The 17,274-nt window shown below is 43.0% G+C and overlaps 1 protein-coding gene across 5 annotated transcripts in view; it reads left to right on the forward strand.

Moving 5' to 3' along the window:
* Nucleotides 1–17,274, forward strand: part of mib2 (MIB E3 ubiquitin protein ligase 2) — a 249,551-nt gene that overhangs the window by 228,030 nt on the left and 4,247 nt on the right. For all 5 annotated transcript variants that reach the window (XM_059952408.1, XM_059952405.1, XM_059952403.1 and 2 more), the window contains 3 exons: nt 4,947–5,171; nt 8,137–8,315; nt 10,429–10,595. In XM_059952408.1, the coding sequence (XP_059808391.1) occupies nt 4,947–5,171; nt 8,137–8,315; nt 10,429–10,595 (571 nt within the window). The remainder of the gene's footprint in view (nt 1–4,946; nt 5,172–8,136; nt 8,316–10,428; nt 10,596–17,274) is intronic.

Consider the following 17,274-nt stretch of genomic DNA (forward strand, 5'->3'; position numbering starts at 1 on the left):
GAAAGTAATTAAATGTTCTTGAGCTGCTGTTTATTTTTGCAAATTGCAATCATGTGCATGTGATCAGTGTTTGACCTGAAACATTGACTGTTCATCCTACCCCAGAGATGCTACCTAACCTGCTGAGTCCCTCAAGCATTCCATGTGTTACTCTAGATCTCCAACATCGCAGAATATCGTGTGTTTATAAATATAAAGAATTACGTAAATACAATGCAGTGGACTATTCAGTCATTTCAGAAGATGTTTCAGTCCTGCCATGTGCCAATCCATTCCGCTTTCTCACCAAAATCACATTAGTCCTAATCCTACACTCCCTTCTCCATAGCCCTCTCTGCCTTCCCATGGATGGACACTAATGTCTGCCTCAGCCAGTGCATATCGATCACTCAATTTCACCGATGAGCAATGATGATTCTCTTCGATTCCCTTTCTGAGTTCCTGGTGACCAGCTTATAACAATGTCCCATGGAAACAGAGGTCCCCATTGCCTCTGTCGAAAAGCTCCCCAATTTAGAGGTCTGTTGAAGTCACCTCTGACTTCCCTTTCCAAGAGAGAGGAAAACCTTGGGTTCAATATAATTTTTTGCGTAATGTACTCACCCAGTACCCAAAAATTCACTCCTTCACTGTCCTCAGACCATGACCCGGGTGTGTGCTCTTGGTAAAGTGCAGAAAAATTACCTATCTGACCTTTAGAGAAAAGACCAGCTTTATTTGTCATATGTACATCAAATGCATCATTTACAATGTACTGGGGGCAGCCCACAATTGTCACCACACTTCTGGCACCAACATAGCATGTAGTGTGGTGGTCCAATCACTCGAGTATGATGTTATCGGAGAAGGGTTATTCCCTTAATGGAGAACACCTTTGTGTGACTTTGTTTAACCACCATGCAATCCTTGGCAGATCGGGGTCAAGGTTCAGTGGCATGGGAAGCAAGGTGACTGGGGAACGTAGCAAACCTGCATCTCAGTAACCCAAACTGTACATCTTTGAAATGTAGAAGGAAACTGGATTGCCTGGAAAAAAGCCAGCAGTCACAGGGAGGACATCTAAACTCCTTATAGACAGGAGTCGAACCCTAAGCAGTGACAACCAGCGCTGATAAGCAATGTGATAACTGCTGTGCTTTCGTACCACAACCAGCTGTTAATGCCACCACTCCTTTGGCTTCCAGCACATGATGAAGGTCAGCAACTACATGGGAACTTTCCCATCAGTCACCCAGTTCTGAGTTGGAGACGTTTCACCATTCCTTCATTGCCAATGGTTGAATTTGCTCCCAGTAACACTGTAACCGTACAACTTAAGGGCACTCATACCTCTCTCAGGCCCTGTTTTAATATCCTCATTCATATCTACCTGTTCTACACAAATCCTCATCTCTCATTCCTCTACCTAATGTGTTGAACACGTCAGAATTCCACTTCTGATGGTCCTGCTCTCCTCTTGTCTTGACTGTAAACCTGTGCAGCTACGAAGGATATGGAAGGAAGGAAGGAAGGAAAGAAAACACTTGTTTAAAGAGTGTATTAAAGTGCTGAAGAGAGAGGAAGGTACCAGGGAGTCACATTGAACATAGAACAGAGACTAACTACTCCATTAATAACACTTTTTATATGGGAAAATGTGTTAAGTGAACACCATAAACAATGGAGAGGCGAGTGACAGCAATGCTGGTCTGAGGCCGAGGCATGCTGGTGGGAGATGAAGTCAAAGGAGGTCAAGGCATGTTCCAGGAGATGTTGGAGAGAGTTAGAGAAGTTGGAACTTCAGAGAGTGAGCGAAGTGGAGGTAAGTTGAAGCAGAATTGTTTCGGAGCCCATCCACCTAAGCTGGGAGTGAGGTTTGATCCAATTAAGCACCGCGCCGATTTGGAAAGGTGGAGTACAGGCCAAGGCCTGGATCCGAGAGCTGGGGGCAACCCAGTGCATGGGCAATTTAAATGCCAGACCAGATAGACAGGAAAGACGTAGTGTCAGGATCGGAAGCAGGTCTGTGGACTCAGTTTGGTTTGGAATGCTGTTGTAAACAAGAGAAAATCTGCAGATGCTGGAAATCCAAGCAACACACACAAAATGCTGGAGGAACTCAGCAGGCCAGGCAGCATCAATGGAAGAGAGTATGGTTGATGTTTTGGGCTGAGACCCTTTGGTGGGTCTGAAGCATAAAAGATGAGTAGAGTTAAAAGGTGGGGAGGGGAGGGAGAAACTGAGGGAGAGGGGTGAATTAAGAACTAGGAAGTTGATTGGTAAAAGAGATACAGGGCTGGAGAAGTGGGAATCTAATAGGAGAGGACAGAAGGCCATAGAAAAAAGGAAAGGGAGGTGATGGGCAGGCAAGGAGATAAAGGGAGAGAGGGGAAAGGGGATGGGGAATGGTGAAGGTGGGGATTACCAGAAGTTCGAGAAATCGATGTTTATGCCTTCAGGTTGGAGGCTACCCAGAGAAAGCAGGATCTCCCAGTGGCCACCTATTTTATTTCCACTTCCCATTCCCATTCCAATATGCCCATCCTTGGCCTCCTCTACTGTCACGATGAGGCCACACTCAGGTTGGAGGAACAACACCTTATATTCCATCTGGATAGCCTCCAACCTGATGGCACGAACATCGATTTCTGGAATTTCCAGTAATGGCTTACCCCCACTACTTCACCATTCCCCATCTCCTTTTCCCTCTCTCACATCCATTGAATACATTGTATAAGTCCCCAGCAATGCTGGAAATCACATGGAAGGCAAAATATCCATGGCAACCACAAGAGCTGCAAAACGTAATGGGGACTTTAAACTGGGATGGTAATACTGTTTGAGGCCATGAGGTGAAATTTGTGCCTAGGATCGTTTTCTGGAGCAGTGTGTTGTGTGTTTCTGCTCCAACAAGAAAGGAAGGAGATCAAGTCAAGTCAATTTTATTGTCATTTCGATCATAACTGCTGGTACAGTACACAGTAAAAACGAGACAATGTTTTACAGGACCATGGTGCTACATAAAACAGTGCAAAAACTACACTGAACTATGTAAAAGCAGCACAGAAAAAAACTACACTAGACTACAGACCTACCCAGGACTGTATAAAGTGCACAAAACAGTGCAATAAATAATAAACAAGACAATAGGCACAGTAGAAGGCAGTAAGTTGGTGTCAATCCAGGCTTTGGGTATTGAGGAGTCTGATGGCTTGGGGGAAGAAACTGTTACATAACCTGGTCGTGAGAGCCTGAATGCTTCGGTAAATGCTTTGAATTTATTGCTGGATCTAAGGATCGGTAGGTGGAAGGTGATGGTGTCAGGTGCTCTGAATTTCGTCAGGGTAACATTTAGATATTGTGACTATAACATCATGTTTTAAATTAGCATGAAAATGGGGAAAGAGCAATCTAAATGAAAACTAATCATTTGGAGGAAGACAGGTTTCAATGGGATGAGAGTGGGTCTGTCCCAGGTAAAGTGGAGGGAGTCATTAAAAGAACAATGGGCTGACTTTATGGAAGTAAATGTATTAAATGAGTATTATACATCTGTCTTCACTGGGGAGAAGGATGTTGCTTTGTTCAAGAAAGGGAGCAGCGGGTAGGCCCGCTCACTTGAACCACTGTGTTAGGAAAGTGGTAGAACACCATTAATGGTTGAAGATTATTCAAGGTACTGGCTACTTTCCATATGTTGCCTCATGTTGTTGTCTAAATCTTCACTTTCTCAAAAATTCTTTTGAGGAATATATTTGTCATATTGGATTATTTCTTCTGATAATAGTTGCTCGCTGAATGTTAATTGAAGGCTGCAGCAATGTAGTGTTTTATTTTCAGATGTAGCAATAACTCAGTTATTAATGGTTTCTGTATATGATTTGGACTGAGAATGCTGCTTGATGCTGCACCTGCTCCCTCAGATACAAGCCTCTGGTGCTGAGCCCACTTCAGCACTGGGCACTCCAGGGAGCCTCACAGGGGAGTTCCGACATCTAACCCAAGAGAATTCCTAGAAGTATGATTTTATGTGAACAGTTCTGTAAATAAACACACCGATCTCGATCCTATTTATGAGCTGATGCTGCCAGAATTCCTGACCACAATGTACAAGGTTTTTCAGACAGCCAATCAGTGGAGATTTCCTCCCCACATCACAATTGAGTTTCTGATGTGACGTCCAATCAGCTGATTAAAAAGTACATAATGGTCAAACATTCGGAAGACATGCTACAATCAGCAGTGCAGTGATGATGTCTCCTCATATGGTGACAAAAAATTGCCCAGATCAGAGAACAACTCAACTCAACCCATCCACCTGAGCCACACACCTTCCGAATTATTTCCAAAATAAATATGTATCCGCATCCTGCTCAAATTTGTTACGACATGGAAAACAAACAAACAGTATATTTCCGTAGAAAATTCAGGATTCAAAACTGTTTAATGTCATTTTCAGTACACAAGTATAAAGGAGAACAAAATAATTGTAACTCTGGATCTGAAGCAGCACAAAAAACACATAATCAGATAAAGAACACAATAATAATATAAAAACACAATAAATTGAAATCCATAAGATAGGTTATATACACATATTGATTGTCCCTAAGCAACGCCAGGCACAGGAATGTCGGTACATAAGGTGACTGACAGGAAATTATAAAGTAATGATGGTTGAGGGTGTGGAGGGGTGGGTTAGTGAGTGGAGGTGTTGATCAGCCTTACTGCTTGGGGAAAGTAGCTTTTTCGGAGTCTGCTGGTCCTGGTGTGGTTGTTACATAGCCTCATCCTGATGGGAGTGGGAAAGACAGTCCATGAGCAGTGTGGGTGTGTGGGATCCTTCATGATGTTACTAGCCCTTTTCTGGCAACTTATTGTACTTATGTCCTTGAAGGCAGATAGAAGCTGAACATTGCAACAGATTCTGTGCACTGAAAGTCTAACTCATTGTTTCCTGTACCTAGGGGCGATGTGAGATTAATATTCGGAACAACCGGAACCAGACACCTTTGCAACTGTCGGTTACGCAGGGTCACACTGGTATCATACAGCTTCTGGTTGCTGAAGGCTGCAACGTAAACGCAGAGGATGAAGATGGAGACACTGCCTTGCATGTGGCACTGGGTCGTCAGCAGCTGGCAAATCGCTTGGCTGCCAGGGAGAGCGACACCAGCTCCTTGTTAGCAAACGTAAGTTCCACGTCCATACTGTGGACATATTTGATGCCTTTCCTATGGTTATTATATCTCAGATGCAATAATTCATTTTCATCGTCCTGTTTGTGAGTGAAGGCATATTGTGTGTTTCTTCTCTTTCTTAATCCCATCAGCCCTACTAGGGCAAAGGCCACTGACAGCAGCTCACCAAGGTCCTCTGTCCTGGGCCAGTCTTTCAAATTGTCCCCAAGTGTAGCCCATCTTCGATGATCCAGCCTCTCCCAGGTGATGAGGTATTTGGAGCTTTTGTTGGCACTTCTGCAGTTCTGGATTTTTGTTGGATGGAGTTGCTAGCTCCTTGCACAATCTTCCTTTCACAGCCGGGCCTGAGACCATCTGTAATGGAGTTATATTTTGTGTTTGGTATAAATTAATAGCAGCATTGTTTTGTGAAGTCACCAGTCCATCACTATGAAGATGCAATTGTTTTTGGGGTTTACTACTCAAGTTCAAATATTTTCAGGATTTATTTTGTTTCGTTGGGGAAATTAGAACTGGATAATCTGAGTATGCCCATAAGAAAATGGATCTTAGGGTTGTCAATGGTGACATATATGTACTTTGGCAATAAATTTACTTTGAACTTTGAATTTGTCATCGAGTTTTCCTCTTATTTCTCCTCTGCCTTTAGAAAGTTTGAATAAATTTATTATCAAAGTACATATATGTCAATATATGCAACCCTGAGATTCATTTTCTTGCGAGCAATCACAGTAAATACAAGAAACACAATAGAATCAATGAAAGACCACACCCAACAGGACAGGCAAACAATGTGTAAATGACAGACTGCAAGCACAAAAGAGAGAGAAATAGTAATAATAAGTAAATCAGAAATAAAGATCAAGAACATGAGATGAAGAGTCCTTGAAAGTGATTCTGTTGATTGTGGGGCAGTGATGGGGCCAATGCAGTTATCCCCTGTGGTTCAAGAGCCTGATGGTTGAGGGGTAATAACTGTTCCTGAACCTGAACCTGAAGCTTAAGTTACCACTCAATGCACTTTAGTAAACTATTTAAGAACTTTTTAAAAGCTATTTATTAATGCTTTTTGGGAGGGTGATTTTAGATGCATATCATATTTATACTGAGTTAAATACTGTATGTAATTAGTTTTGCTACAATAAGTGTATGGGACACTGGAAAAATGTTGAATTTCCCCTTGAGGATGAATAAAGTATCTATCTATCTAATTGTTCCTGAACCTGGTGTTGTGGGTCCTATTGTAGCTTTCATCAGGGCAGGGCCTTTCTCACTTTATCCTTTAAAATTGTTCCGATCGTTGACCGACTGTAGCCTAACGCTTTTCAAATGATCGATGGTGTTTCACCTCTTTCCGATCGCTTTATTATTTCCACTTTATTTTCAATCGTGATCGTGATTATTTTTGTTAACAGAAACACTGCAGATTCAGAGGTCTGCTGCCGGGGCCCTAATGTCCACCGCACTGAGACAAGTTAAATAAGGTCTGGGGTTCCGCTGGGTCCTAAGATCCACCTCATTGAGACAGGTTGAATAAGGGACTTGAGCATCCGCATTTTTTGGTATCCGCGAGGGGTCCCGGGACCAATCCTTTGCGGATAAGGAGGACTTACTGTATAACACTTGCCTAGGCAGGACATATGATCTGCAGTGATCTGTAATTACCACTGGCTACATCGGCTGGCTCTGGCAGCAACTAAGCAACTCACCATATTTGCTGTAAGTTTAACACACCAAAGCCCTGAGGCTCAACTTGTTCAATGCCACAGAGTTTATTGGAGGTGTGAGCTGTTAATGTAAACAGCATGCTGGAGGAATTCATTGGCCAGGCAGCATCTGTGGGGAGCAAATAACAGTCCGATTGAAGGATCTCGACTGATCATTTTCCTCCATAGAAGTGGCCCAACCTGCTGAGTTCCTCTGGTGCTGCTCGTCTTGCTAATGTAGTGACTGAATGAGGCAGCAGGCAGGACTGAAGGACTGACAACACAGTGAGTGGGTAATCAGTCTCCACACACTGAGTGGGAAAATGTTAAATCACTTTTTAAATTAGACATTCTTTTAAAATCCTCAACAACAATTACCATGCGAAGAAAAGGTTGAATGTTTGAGCTTGTTAATTTTCAGTTCAGAGGTTTATTCCCTGTCATTAACAGTGATCATGTAGTGAGAATATTGCTTAACTTTTACAGATATGACTGAAAGTTTCCAGTATTGGAATTGGTTTATTATTGTCCCGTGTACCAAAATACAGGGGAAAAACATATCTTGTACACTGGCTGTACAGATCAAATCATTACACAGTGATTGAGGTAGAACAAGGTGAAACATAACAAACGGAACACACTCAAATGCTATGGGAGCTCAGCAGTTCAGGCAGGACTCCTGAAGAAGGGTGTCGACCCAAAACGTTGATTGTTTATTCCTCTCCATAGATGCTGAGTTCCTCCAGTATTTTGTGTGTGTTACTGGGGATTTCCAGCACCTGCAGACTCTCTTGTGTTTAAAACACTTTTCATGATATTTTGATGTACACATCTGAACCTGATCAATAACAGAATGAAGAATAAAGTGTAAGAGCTGCAGAGAAACTGCAAGCTCGCGAGTTAGATAGTAAGGTCAAGAGTCCATTGTATCAGCTTTATAATACGGGGATTGAAGCTGACCTTGAACCCAGGGGTAAGTGCTTTCAGGTTTTTTTATCTTCCACTTAGGAGGGGAGAGAATGTCCAGAGTGGATGGGGACTTTCATTATTTTGGCAGCTTTGCTGAGGCAGCAAGAAGTGTAGCCTGTCAGGGGAGGCTGGTTTCTGTTAATCAGTGCGGAGTAGTTAATTTTATAAAGCAGTTGTTTAGTTGCTGGAATCCTCATTGTAAGTAATATTGCCAAGTGCTGTTTGCCTCCTTGGTAACTTGACAGCATATTATATCTTATTTCTTGGTTTTTGCTCTTCAGTTACAAGCCTCTGGGTTACTGGGATCTACTGACCTGACTGTGGGCACTGCCATTGCTTGTTTCCTCGCCCAGGAAGGAGCAGATACTAACTACACAAACCACAAGGGCAAGACACCTCTAGATCTGATCACAGATAGCAGGACTATACAGATAATCAAAAGTTTTGCAGAAAAATTCAGGTAAGCTAGCAATATTATCACGTGGTTGTTGTGGTCTTGGTTGTGCTTAGCAGATATTAAAAGATACATGAGGCATTAGCCTCCTCACAACCACCCGAGAGGGTAAAGATTTGAGAAGGGAGGGTGGGGACTTCTCACCAACTTGCGCCCAGTCTGAGTTTGCAATGAATCATGAATTTTACACCATAATTAACCCTGCAATGTAGCATAAATTGGTTAAAACTCTGCCCTCCCTTTTTTGATTGATATTTAGAATTTATTTTAGAGCTGTAATTGCAAAGTTGTAATTTCTATAAATCTAGTTTTTAAAAAAAATCCCAACTTTACCACACTCCATTTCTGAAAAACAGCACTGGGGTTTAAACTGTAAATTAGCTTACATCTACCCACCACATTCTGTGTGGAAAACTGTCCCTCTTTGTACTTCCACATTACAGGTAGCCTGCTGGCTAACACGTTACAGGTAACCTAGTGGCTAGTGTGACGCATTATAGGTAGCCTAATGGCTAGCATGACACGTTACAGGTAGCCTGGTGGCTAGTGTGATGCATTACAGGTAGCCTCACGGCTAGCATAGCACTCTACAAATAGCCTAGTGCCTGATGTAAGTCTGTACAGGTAGCGTAGTGGATAGTGTGACACTCTACAAATAGCCTAGTGCCTGATGTAAGTCTGTACAGGTAGTGTAGTGGATAGTGCGACACTCTACAAATAGCCTAGTGCCTGATGTAAGTCTGTACAGGTAGCGTAGTGGATAGTGCGACACTCTATAAATAGCCTAGTGCCTGATGTAAGTCTGTACAGGTAGTGTAGCGGATATCATGATGCTCTACAGATAGCCTAGCGGCTAGTGTGAGTCTTTACAGATAGCCTAGCGGATAGTGTGACACATTGTAGGTAGCCTCTCGGCTAGCGTGAATCTTTACAGGTAGCCTAGCGGATAGTGTGACACATTACAGCTGGCTTTGTGGATAGCGTGACACATTACAGGTAGCTTTACGGATAGCATGACGCGTTACAGGTGGTCTCACGACTAGTGTGTCATGTTACAGCGCCAGCAATCTGGTTTGATTCCCACCGTTTTAAGGAATTTGCATGTTCTCTCCATGACCGCATGGGTTTCCACTAGATGCTCCAGTTTCCTCCTCCTTTCCAAAGACATACGGGTGAGGGCATGCTAATCTGGTGCCAGAAGCATGGCACTTGTGGGTGTCTCCCAGCACAACCTTGGACTGTGTTGCTCATTGACACAGAATGACATAATTCACTATGTTTTCATGTGCATTTGATATCGAAAGATAATTCCATCTAATCCAGCCTCTGATTTTGTTAACATCTATAACAGGAGTTCCCAGCCTTTTTTTATGCCATGGACACCTACCATTAATTGAGCCTTCCCCTCAGCCTCCTTCGCTCCAGGGAAAACAGTCCCAGCCTATCCATTCTCTGCTTGTACCTCGAGCCCTCCAGTCCCTGTGACAAAACTGTGAATTCCCTTTGCACCATCTCCAACTTAATCACTTCCCATTGTTCAGTATGGTGACCAAAACTGCACACGCTACTCCAGATGGCGTCTCACCAACATCCAACCATGTTGTTCCAGCTCTTGTACTCTGCCTCATCCAATGAAGGCATACTGAGTTTAAAAGTTGTTGTCCACTCGAACCTTCTCTCAGCTGAATCATCAGCCAGGCGACCTAGTACTGCCTACAGTGACTTTCTTCCAGTTTCCTTATGGGTCATCACGTTTAGTGGGTTGATGTCTGTGTCTACTCAGACACAACTGCCCCCATTCACAGAGTGCTACTCCTCATCTCTCGCTGCATATTAGCATGTTTGCTCATCTAATACTGAGGAGGACAGGACGGGAAAAGAATATCCAAGTTAACCTGCTCTTGGGGCTTGCTAAAATACCTATCCATGAATCCTAGAGACAGATAGTGGAGTGTTCCATCCAGGCTGAACTGTAGGGGTGTGAATTTATAATAAATTTACTTTGTGAAAAAACAGTCGCAACTAAAAGTCAGCAGCCACCTGATGAACGTATGTGGGAAGAGGTACAACTGAAGGGTTACTTTTGTCATCATAATCTTTTTGACATTGTTTATTACAGGGGATCACCAACTGGATCAACAGCTCTACGTCGAGTCCACACGACTCCAAACACCATGACGAATCTATTACTACCGGTGACTGCTGAGCCTGCCGAGTGCTTTGTGTGTTCAGAGTTATCGTTCCTGGTCCTCTTTGTTCCCTGCCAACACTCTGTCGTGTGTGAAGGTACAGTACAGTACACAGTCTCTCCTGTCAGTACACTGTCATGTGTATAGATACAGTACACAGTCTCTCCTGTCAGTACACTGTCATATGTACAGGTTCAGTACACAGTCTCTCCTGTCAGTACACGGTCATGTGTACAGATACAGTACACAGTCTCTCTTGTCAGTACACTGTCGTGTGTACAGATACAGTACACAGTCTCTCCTGTCAGTACACTGTCATATGTACAGATACAGTACACAGTCTCTCCTGTCAGTACACTGTCATATGTACAGGTTCAGTACACAGTCTCTCCTGTCAGTACACGGTCATGTGTACAGATACAGTACACAGTCTCTCTTGTCAGTACACTGTCGTGTGTACAGATAGAGTACACAGTCTCTCCTGTCAGTACACTGTCGTGTGTACAGATACAGTACACAGTCTCTCCTGTCAGTACATGGTCATGTGTACAGATACAGTACACAGTCTCTCCTGTCAGTACACTGTTTCTCTTGTCAGTACATAGTCTCTCCTATCAGTACACTGTTGTATATACAGGTACAGTACACAGTCTCTCCTGTCAGTACACTGTTGTATATACAGGTACAGTACACAGTCTCTCCTGTCAGTACACTGCACTGTCATGTGTACAGGTACAGTACACTGTCTCTCCTGTCAGTACACTGTCATGTGTACAGGTGCAGTACACTGTCTCTCCTGTCAGTACACTGTCTCTCCTGTCAGTACACTGTTGTCTATACAGGTACAGTACACTGACTCTCCTGTCAGTTGTCGTGTGTACAGGTACAGTACACAGTTTCATTTATCTTCTGTTTTGTAACTCCAAAACAGAAAACTTATTGAAAGAAAAACAAGGGAGTCGGAATGTGAGTCTAACATTGTACCTGTAACCATAATGAATTATTGAAACACAGAAAGAGTGTGTAATCAAAGAATATGTAATACAACTGCTATATACTGCGCACATTCACGGCATTGGGAATTTTAAATTGTTTTATTCAGGCCTTTAGATTTAATTGTTGTGGAGGATATCTTACTCTTGTGGGCTAACGTCTTTCCAGACAAGTGGGTAGGGTGCACTTTGCTTCGCAGGGGGAGCTTGTGTCTGGGAAAGTCTCATGTTCTGGGGCCTCCTCTCAGGTTGCTTGTAGGAGCTGGCTCTAGGGCTTAAGGAAATGGTTCTGACAGGTCTGGACACCATTTACTCCTTTCTTCTTTCTTTTCCCAGATGCTTTTGGCATCTTCTGGATGTGTTGGCATCCTGAACAGTCCATGGCAAGCTGCTCAATCTGCTGATCTATGCCAGACCACCAGACAAAGCTTCAAGCCAATGTTTTGACCATGCCTAGATGCCCAGCATGTAGCCCCTCCAACTCTCTAGCTCTCAGCTTGGATAATGCAACTGCTCTCAATCCCCACATATGGAAACCTCTTTCAAGGGCAAGTTCATCCCCACACTAGTAAAAATGGGGAAACTGGAAATTCTATTGCACATTCCAGCCATTTTGAGTTACCATGTAGAACTGAGACATTGTGGGGTTTTTTCTGGTTTCCTTTTGGAGCATCTCTGCCATAATAGGGAGACTTTCAATTTTCTTTATGAAGAATGTGTAAAGAGGAATGTCCTCTTTTGTAAATTTTTCAGGTATTTCTTTTTCCAATTGTAAACAGAACAATTCATCAGCATAAAAGTGACCAGTCATCCTCTTGAATTCAATCTGGAAATTGTATCTTCAAGAAACAGAGCCCATCTCTGTATTCATGCTGCTGTTGGTGGAACACAAGTGATGCTTTGCTTAAGAATTCACACTTACTGTGTTGTGCTATGAGCCCATAATCTTCTTATCTTTTTAACACTGTCTTGAGATTTTGGAGACGTTCCTTGTCATCCAATGATGTCATCCAGGTAATAGTGCCTGGGCGGTCTTGCACCACCTGGTCCATAGCTTTCTGCCAGAGTGCAGGTGCAGATGCTACTCCAAATATAAGCCTATTATAGTGATAAATCCCTTTGTGAGTGTTTATGGTGGGAAACACTTTGGACTCTTCTTCCATCATAATCTGTAGGTAGGTGTCAGCTAAGTCCACTTTGCAGAAGTGTTTTCCTCCAGAAAGGTTTGCAAAGATATCCTCTATCCTGGGTAGAGGGTATTGATCTCCTTTCAGTACTGGGTTAATGGTGACCTTAAGATCACCACAGATCCTGACAGACCCATTAACCTTAGCTAGTAGGACAACTGGCGTTGCCCACGGACTTCGCTCATTTAACACTAATTTACTCTTGATATGCTTGAGTGCTCCAATGCCATCCTTGAACATAGCTGTAGCATCATCCAGTGCCTTTTAAAATTCACTTTCAGTTGACTTTATTGCAGGGGATGTGGCATGCAAAGGATGGATGGATCTCCAATCAAGTTGCTCAGCTATTCACAGCCCAACATGCTGGCCTACAAGTTTTTACCACATATGAAGGGTGATTGATAAGTTCATGGCCTAGGGTAGGAGTCAGTTTTAGAAAACCTAGCACATTTATTTTTCAACATGGTCCCCTCCTAACACATCTCCTAGGCCACGAACTTATCAATCACCCCTGATGAGTTATTAACTTCAAACTTTCTGCATAATTTCACTCAAAGAGTTGACCTGCATGTATATGTAACGAGAGCTGTATAATTTATCTCCTTCGATCTTAGGCCACAAACTTATCAATCATTCTTGCTGTGAACACTTTCTGGAGGTCCAAGATCTGTATGCTTCACGACCTCTGGACTAAGTGTGTAAATGTAGAAGGGGACTATGTTGAAAAATAAATGTGCTAGGTTTTCTAAAATTGACTCCTCCTTCCTTAGGCCACAAACTTATCAATCACCCCTCATACTTGCCACATGTGGCTTGTTGGTTGTATTTCATTTTTACAGGTCCCATTCCTGCCAGAGTTATCTTTTCCCCAGTATAAGTTCTTAGTTGGATATCTGCTGGCTTCAGTTCAGCATCTTCGAAATGCCATTGAAACTCATTTTGTGGGATGACTGAAACAGCTGAACCAGTGTCCAATTCCATATAACCATAAACATATAACAATTACAGCACAGAAACAGGCCATCTGGCCCTTCTAGTCCATGCCGAACACTTACTCTCACCTAGTCCCACCTACCTGGACTCAGCCCATAACCCTCCATTCCTTTCCTGTCCATATACCTATCCAATTTTACTTTAAATGACAATACCGAACCTGCCTCTACCACTTCTACTGGAAGCTCGTTCCACACAGCTACCACTCTCATTTGAATTAATCTTCCATTCACTTTTGCTGTAAGACATATTGCTTGTCTATTGTTAGTTTTCACATTGTTGTGTTCCATTGAGGAAGGGAAAGGATGGTATAGTTAAAGAACCATGGTGTACAAAGTATGTAGAAAATCTAGTTTAGAAAAGAAAAGCTTATGAAAGGTTCAAGAAACTAGGTACTTTTAGAGCTCTAGAAAATTACAAGCTTGCTAGGAAGGAGCTTAAGAGTGAAATTAGGAGAACCAGAAGGGGCCATGAGAAGGCTTGGTGAGCTGTATTAAGGAAAACCCCAAGGCATTCTACAAATATGTGAAGCGCAAGGGGATGAGCTGTGTGAGAATAGGACCAATTAGGTGCGATATTGGAAATGTGGGTATGGAGGCAGAGGACGTAGCGGAGGTACTTAATGAATAATTTGCTTCAGTATTCACTGAAGAAAAAGGACCTTAGCAATTTTGGGGATGACTTACAGCAGACTGAAACACTTGATCATATAGACATTAAGAAACAGGAGGTACTGGAGCTATTGAAAAATATTAAGTTAAAAGTCACTGGGACTGGACAAGATATACCCCAGGCTTTTGTGGGAAGTGAGGGAGGAGATTGCTGAGCCTCTTGCGATCATCTTTGCATCATCAATAGGGACGGGAGAAGTACCAGAGGATTGGAGGGTTGCAAATGTTGCTCCCTTGGTCAAGAAAGGGAATAGAGATAACCTAGGAAATTATAAGCCACTGATTCTGACTTCAGTGACGGGCAAGTTGTTAGAGAAAATCCTGAGAGGCAGGATTTATGACCATTTGGAGAGACATAATCTGACTAGAGATAGTCAGCATGGCTTTGTCAAGGGCAGGTCGTGCCTTATGAGCCTGATTGAATTCTTTGAGGATGTAACAAAACACATTGATGAAGGTAGAGCAGTGGATGGAGTGTATATAGATTTCAGTAAGCCATTTGTTAAGATTCCCCATGTAAGGCTGACTCAGAAAATAATGGTGCATGGGATCCAATGAGACCTTGCTGTGTGGATCCGGAATTGGCTTGCCCACAGAAGGCAAAGTGTGGTTATAGATGGTTCGTATTCTGCAGGGAGATCAGTGACCAGTGGTGTTCCGCAGGGATCTTTTCTGGGACCCCTCCTCTTTGTGATTTTTCTAAATGACCTGCATGAAGAAGTAGAAGGGTGAGTTAGTAAGTTTGCTGATGACGCAAAGGTTGGGGGTGTTGTGGATAGTCTGGAGGGTTGTCAGAGGTTACAGCAGGACATCAGTAGGATGCAGAACTGGGCTGAGAAGTGGCAGATGGACTTCAACCCAGATAAGTGTGAAGTGGTTCATTTTGGTAGGTCTACTTTGAAGACAGAATACAATATAAATGGTAAGACTCTTGGAAGTGTGGAGGATCTGAGAGATCTTGGGATCCGTGTCGATAGGACATTCAAAGATGCTGTGCAGGTTGATAGTTGTTAAGAAGGTGTATGGTGTGTTGGCATTCATCAACCATAGGATTGAGTTCAAGAGCCATGAGGTAATGTTATAGCTATATAAGTCCTTAGTCAGAGCTCACTTAAAGTACTGTGTTCAGGTCTGGTCACCTCACTACAGGAAGGATGTGGATACTATAGAGAGAGTGCAGAGGAGATTTACAAGGATGTTGCCTGGATTGGAGGGCGTACCTTATGAAAATGGGTTGAGTGTACTTGGCTGAGGTTTTATAAGGCACTGGTGAGGCCTCACCTTGAGTATTGTGAAGTTTTGGGTCCCTCATCTTAGAAAAGATGTGCTGGCATTGGAGAGGGTCCAGAGGAGATTCACAAGGATGATTCCAGGAATGAAAGGGTTATCATACAAGGAACATTTGATGGCTGTGGATATATACTTGCTGGAACTCAGAGGATGAAGGGGAATCACATTGAAACCTTTTGATTGTTGAAAGGCCTAGACAGAATAGATGTGGAAAGAATGTTTCCCATGGTAGGGGAGCTTAAGACAAGAGGGCACAGCCTCAGGGGCCCTTTCAGAACAGAGATGCGGAGAAATTTCTTTAGCCAAAGGATGGTGAATTTGTGGAACTTGTTGCCACATGCAGCTGTGAAGCCCAGGTCGCTGGGTGTACTTAAGGCAGAGATTGATAGGTTCTTGATTGGATATGGCATCAAAGGTTATGGGGAAAAGGTTGAGAACTGGTGTTGAGGAGAGGAAACAAGATCAGCCATGATTGAATGGCAGAGTAGACTCGATGGGCCAGATGTCCTAATTCTGCTCCTATGGTCTTTTCTCTTTGGAGCAGCGGAGGATGAGAGGTGACCTGATAGAGGTGTATAAGATGATGAGGGGCATTGATCGTGTGGATAGCCAGAGGCTTTTTCTCAGGGCTGAAATGGCTAACATGAGGGCACATAGTTTAAGGTGCTTGGAAATAGGTACCGAGAGGATGTCGGGGTAAGTTTTTCATACAGAGAGTGGTGGGTGCATGGAATGCACTGCCGGCGGTGATGGTGGAAGCAGATACAATCAGGTCTTTTAAGAGCCTCTTTGATTGGTACATGGAACTTAGAAAAACAGAGGGCTATTATGTGCTAGGGAAATCTTAGGCAGTCTCTCGTGTAGGTTACTTAGTAGGCACAACTTGTGGGCCGAAGGGCCTGTAACGTGGTGTAAATTTCTATGTTCTGTCAGTTAAGAGCCATTTCTGAATGCTTTCTTGTAAGAGTCCATGAGCTAAACAATCGCTCAGTATGTCATTAAGCCTATTACTGAACTGACAATACTCAGACAATCTCTTCAATTCAACCACGTATGCTGAAATGGACTCTCTTACCTTTTAATTTCATTTATGAAAGCTAAAGCGTACTCCAATCAACACTGTTTTCAGTTCTAAATGTTCCTGCATTACTTTCACACTATCAGCAAAGCTCATTTTGGATGGTTTGGTTGGAGCAGTCAGACTTCTAGGCAAACTGTATGCAGTTCCATCTATTGCACCGGTAACGCTGACATTTGCTTCCCATCAGCTTTCTGTTTGCTCTCGAATGCTGCTCACTTTGTTCAGTATACATTATCCAGTTATCATTTGTACAGTTGAACGTGACTGTCTTTCCATTGTAGCCAGCCATTTCTGCCTTTTCTTTTTTATAATTATCACCCCATACTCACTGTTTATGAACCTGTTTTCTGCCTTTTTTTAAAACTCAACCATTTCTGAAGAAGCACGTTCTGTGCAGTGTTTTTTACTCAACTGTTTCTCACTATGCTTTTTTTAAAACACGTGTGTCTCACTGAGACCAGAATGCAAGTTTATGTTTGTATGTACTTCCCCACCACTGAGCACATCTACAAGGAGCACTGCCCCAGGAAAGCAGCATCCGTCATCAGGGACCCCATCATCC

The sequence above is a fragment of the Hypanus sabinus genome, chromosome 27, assembly GCF_030144855.1.
Source record: "Hypanus sabinus isolate sHypSab1 chromosome 27, sHypSab1.hap1, whole genome shotgun sequence".
Classification (NCBI taxonomy): Eukaryota; Metazoa; Chordata; class Chondrichthyes; order Myliobatiformes; family Dasyatidae; genus Hypanus; species Hypanus sabinus.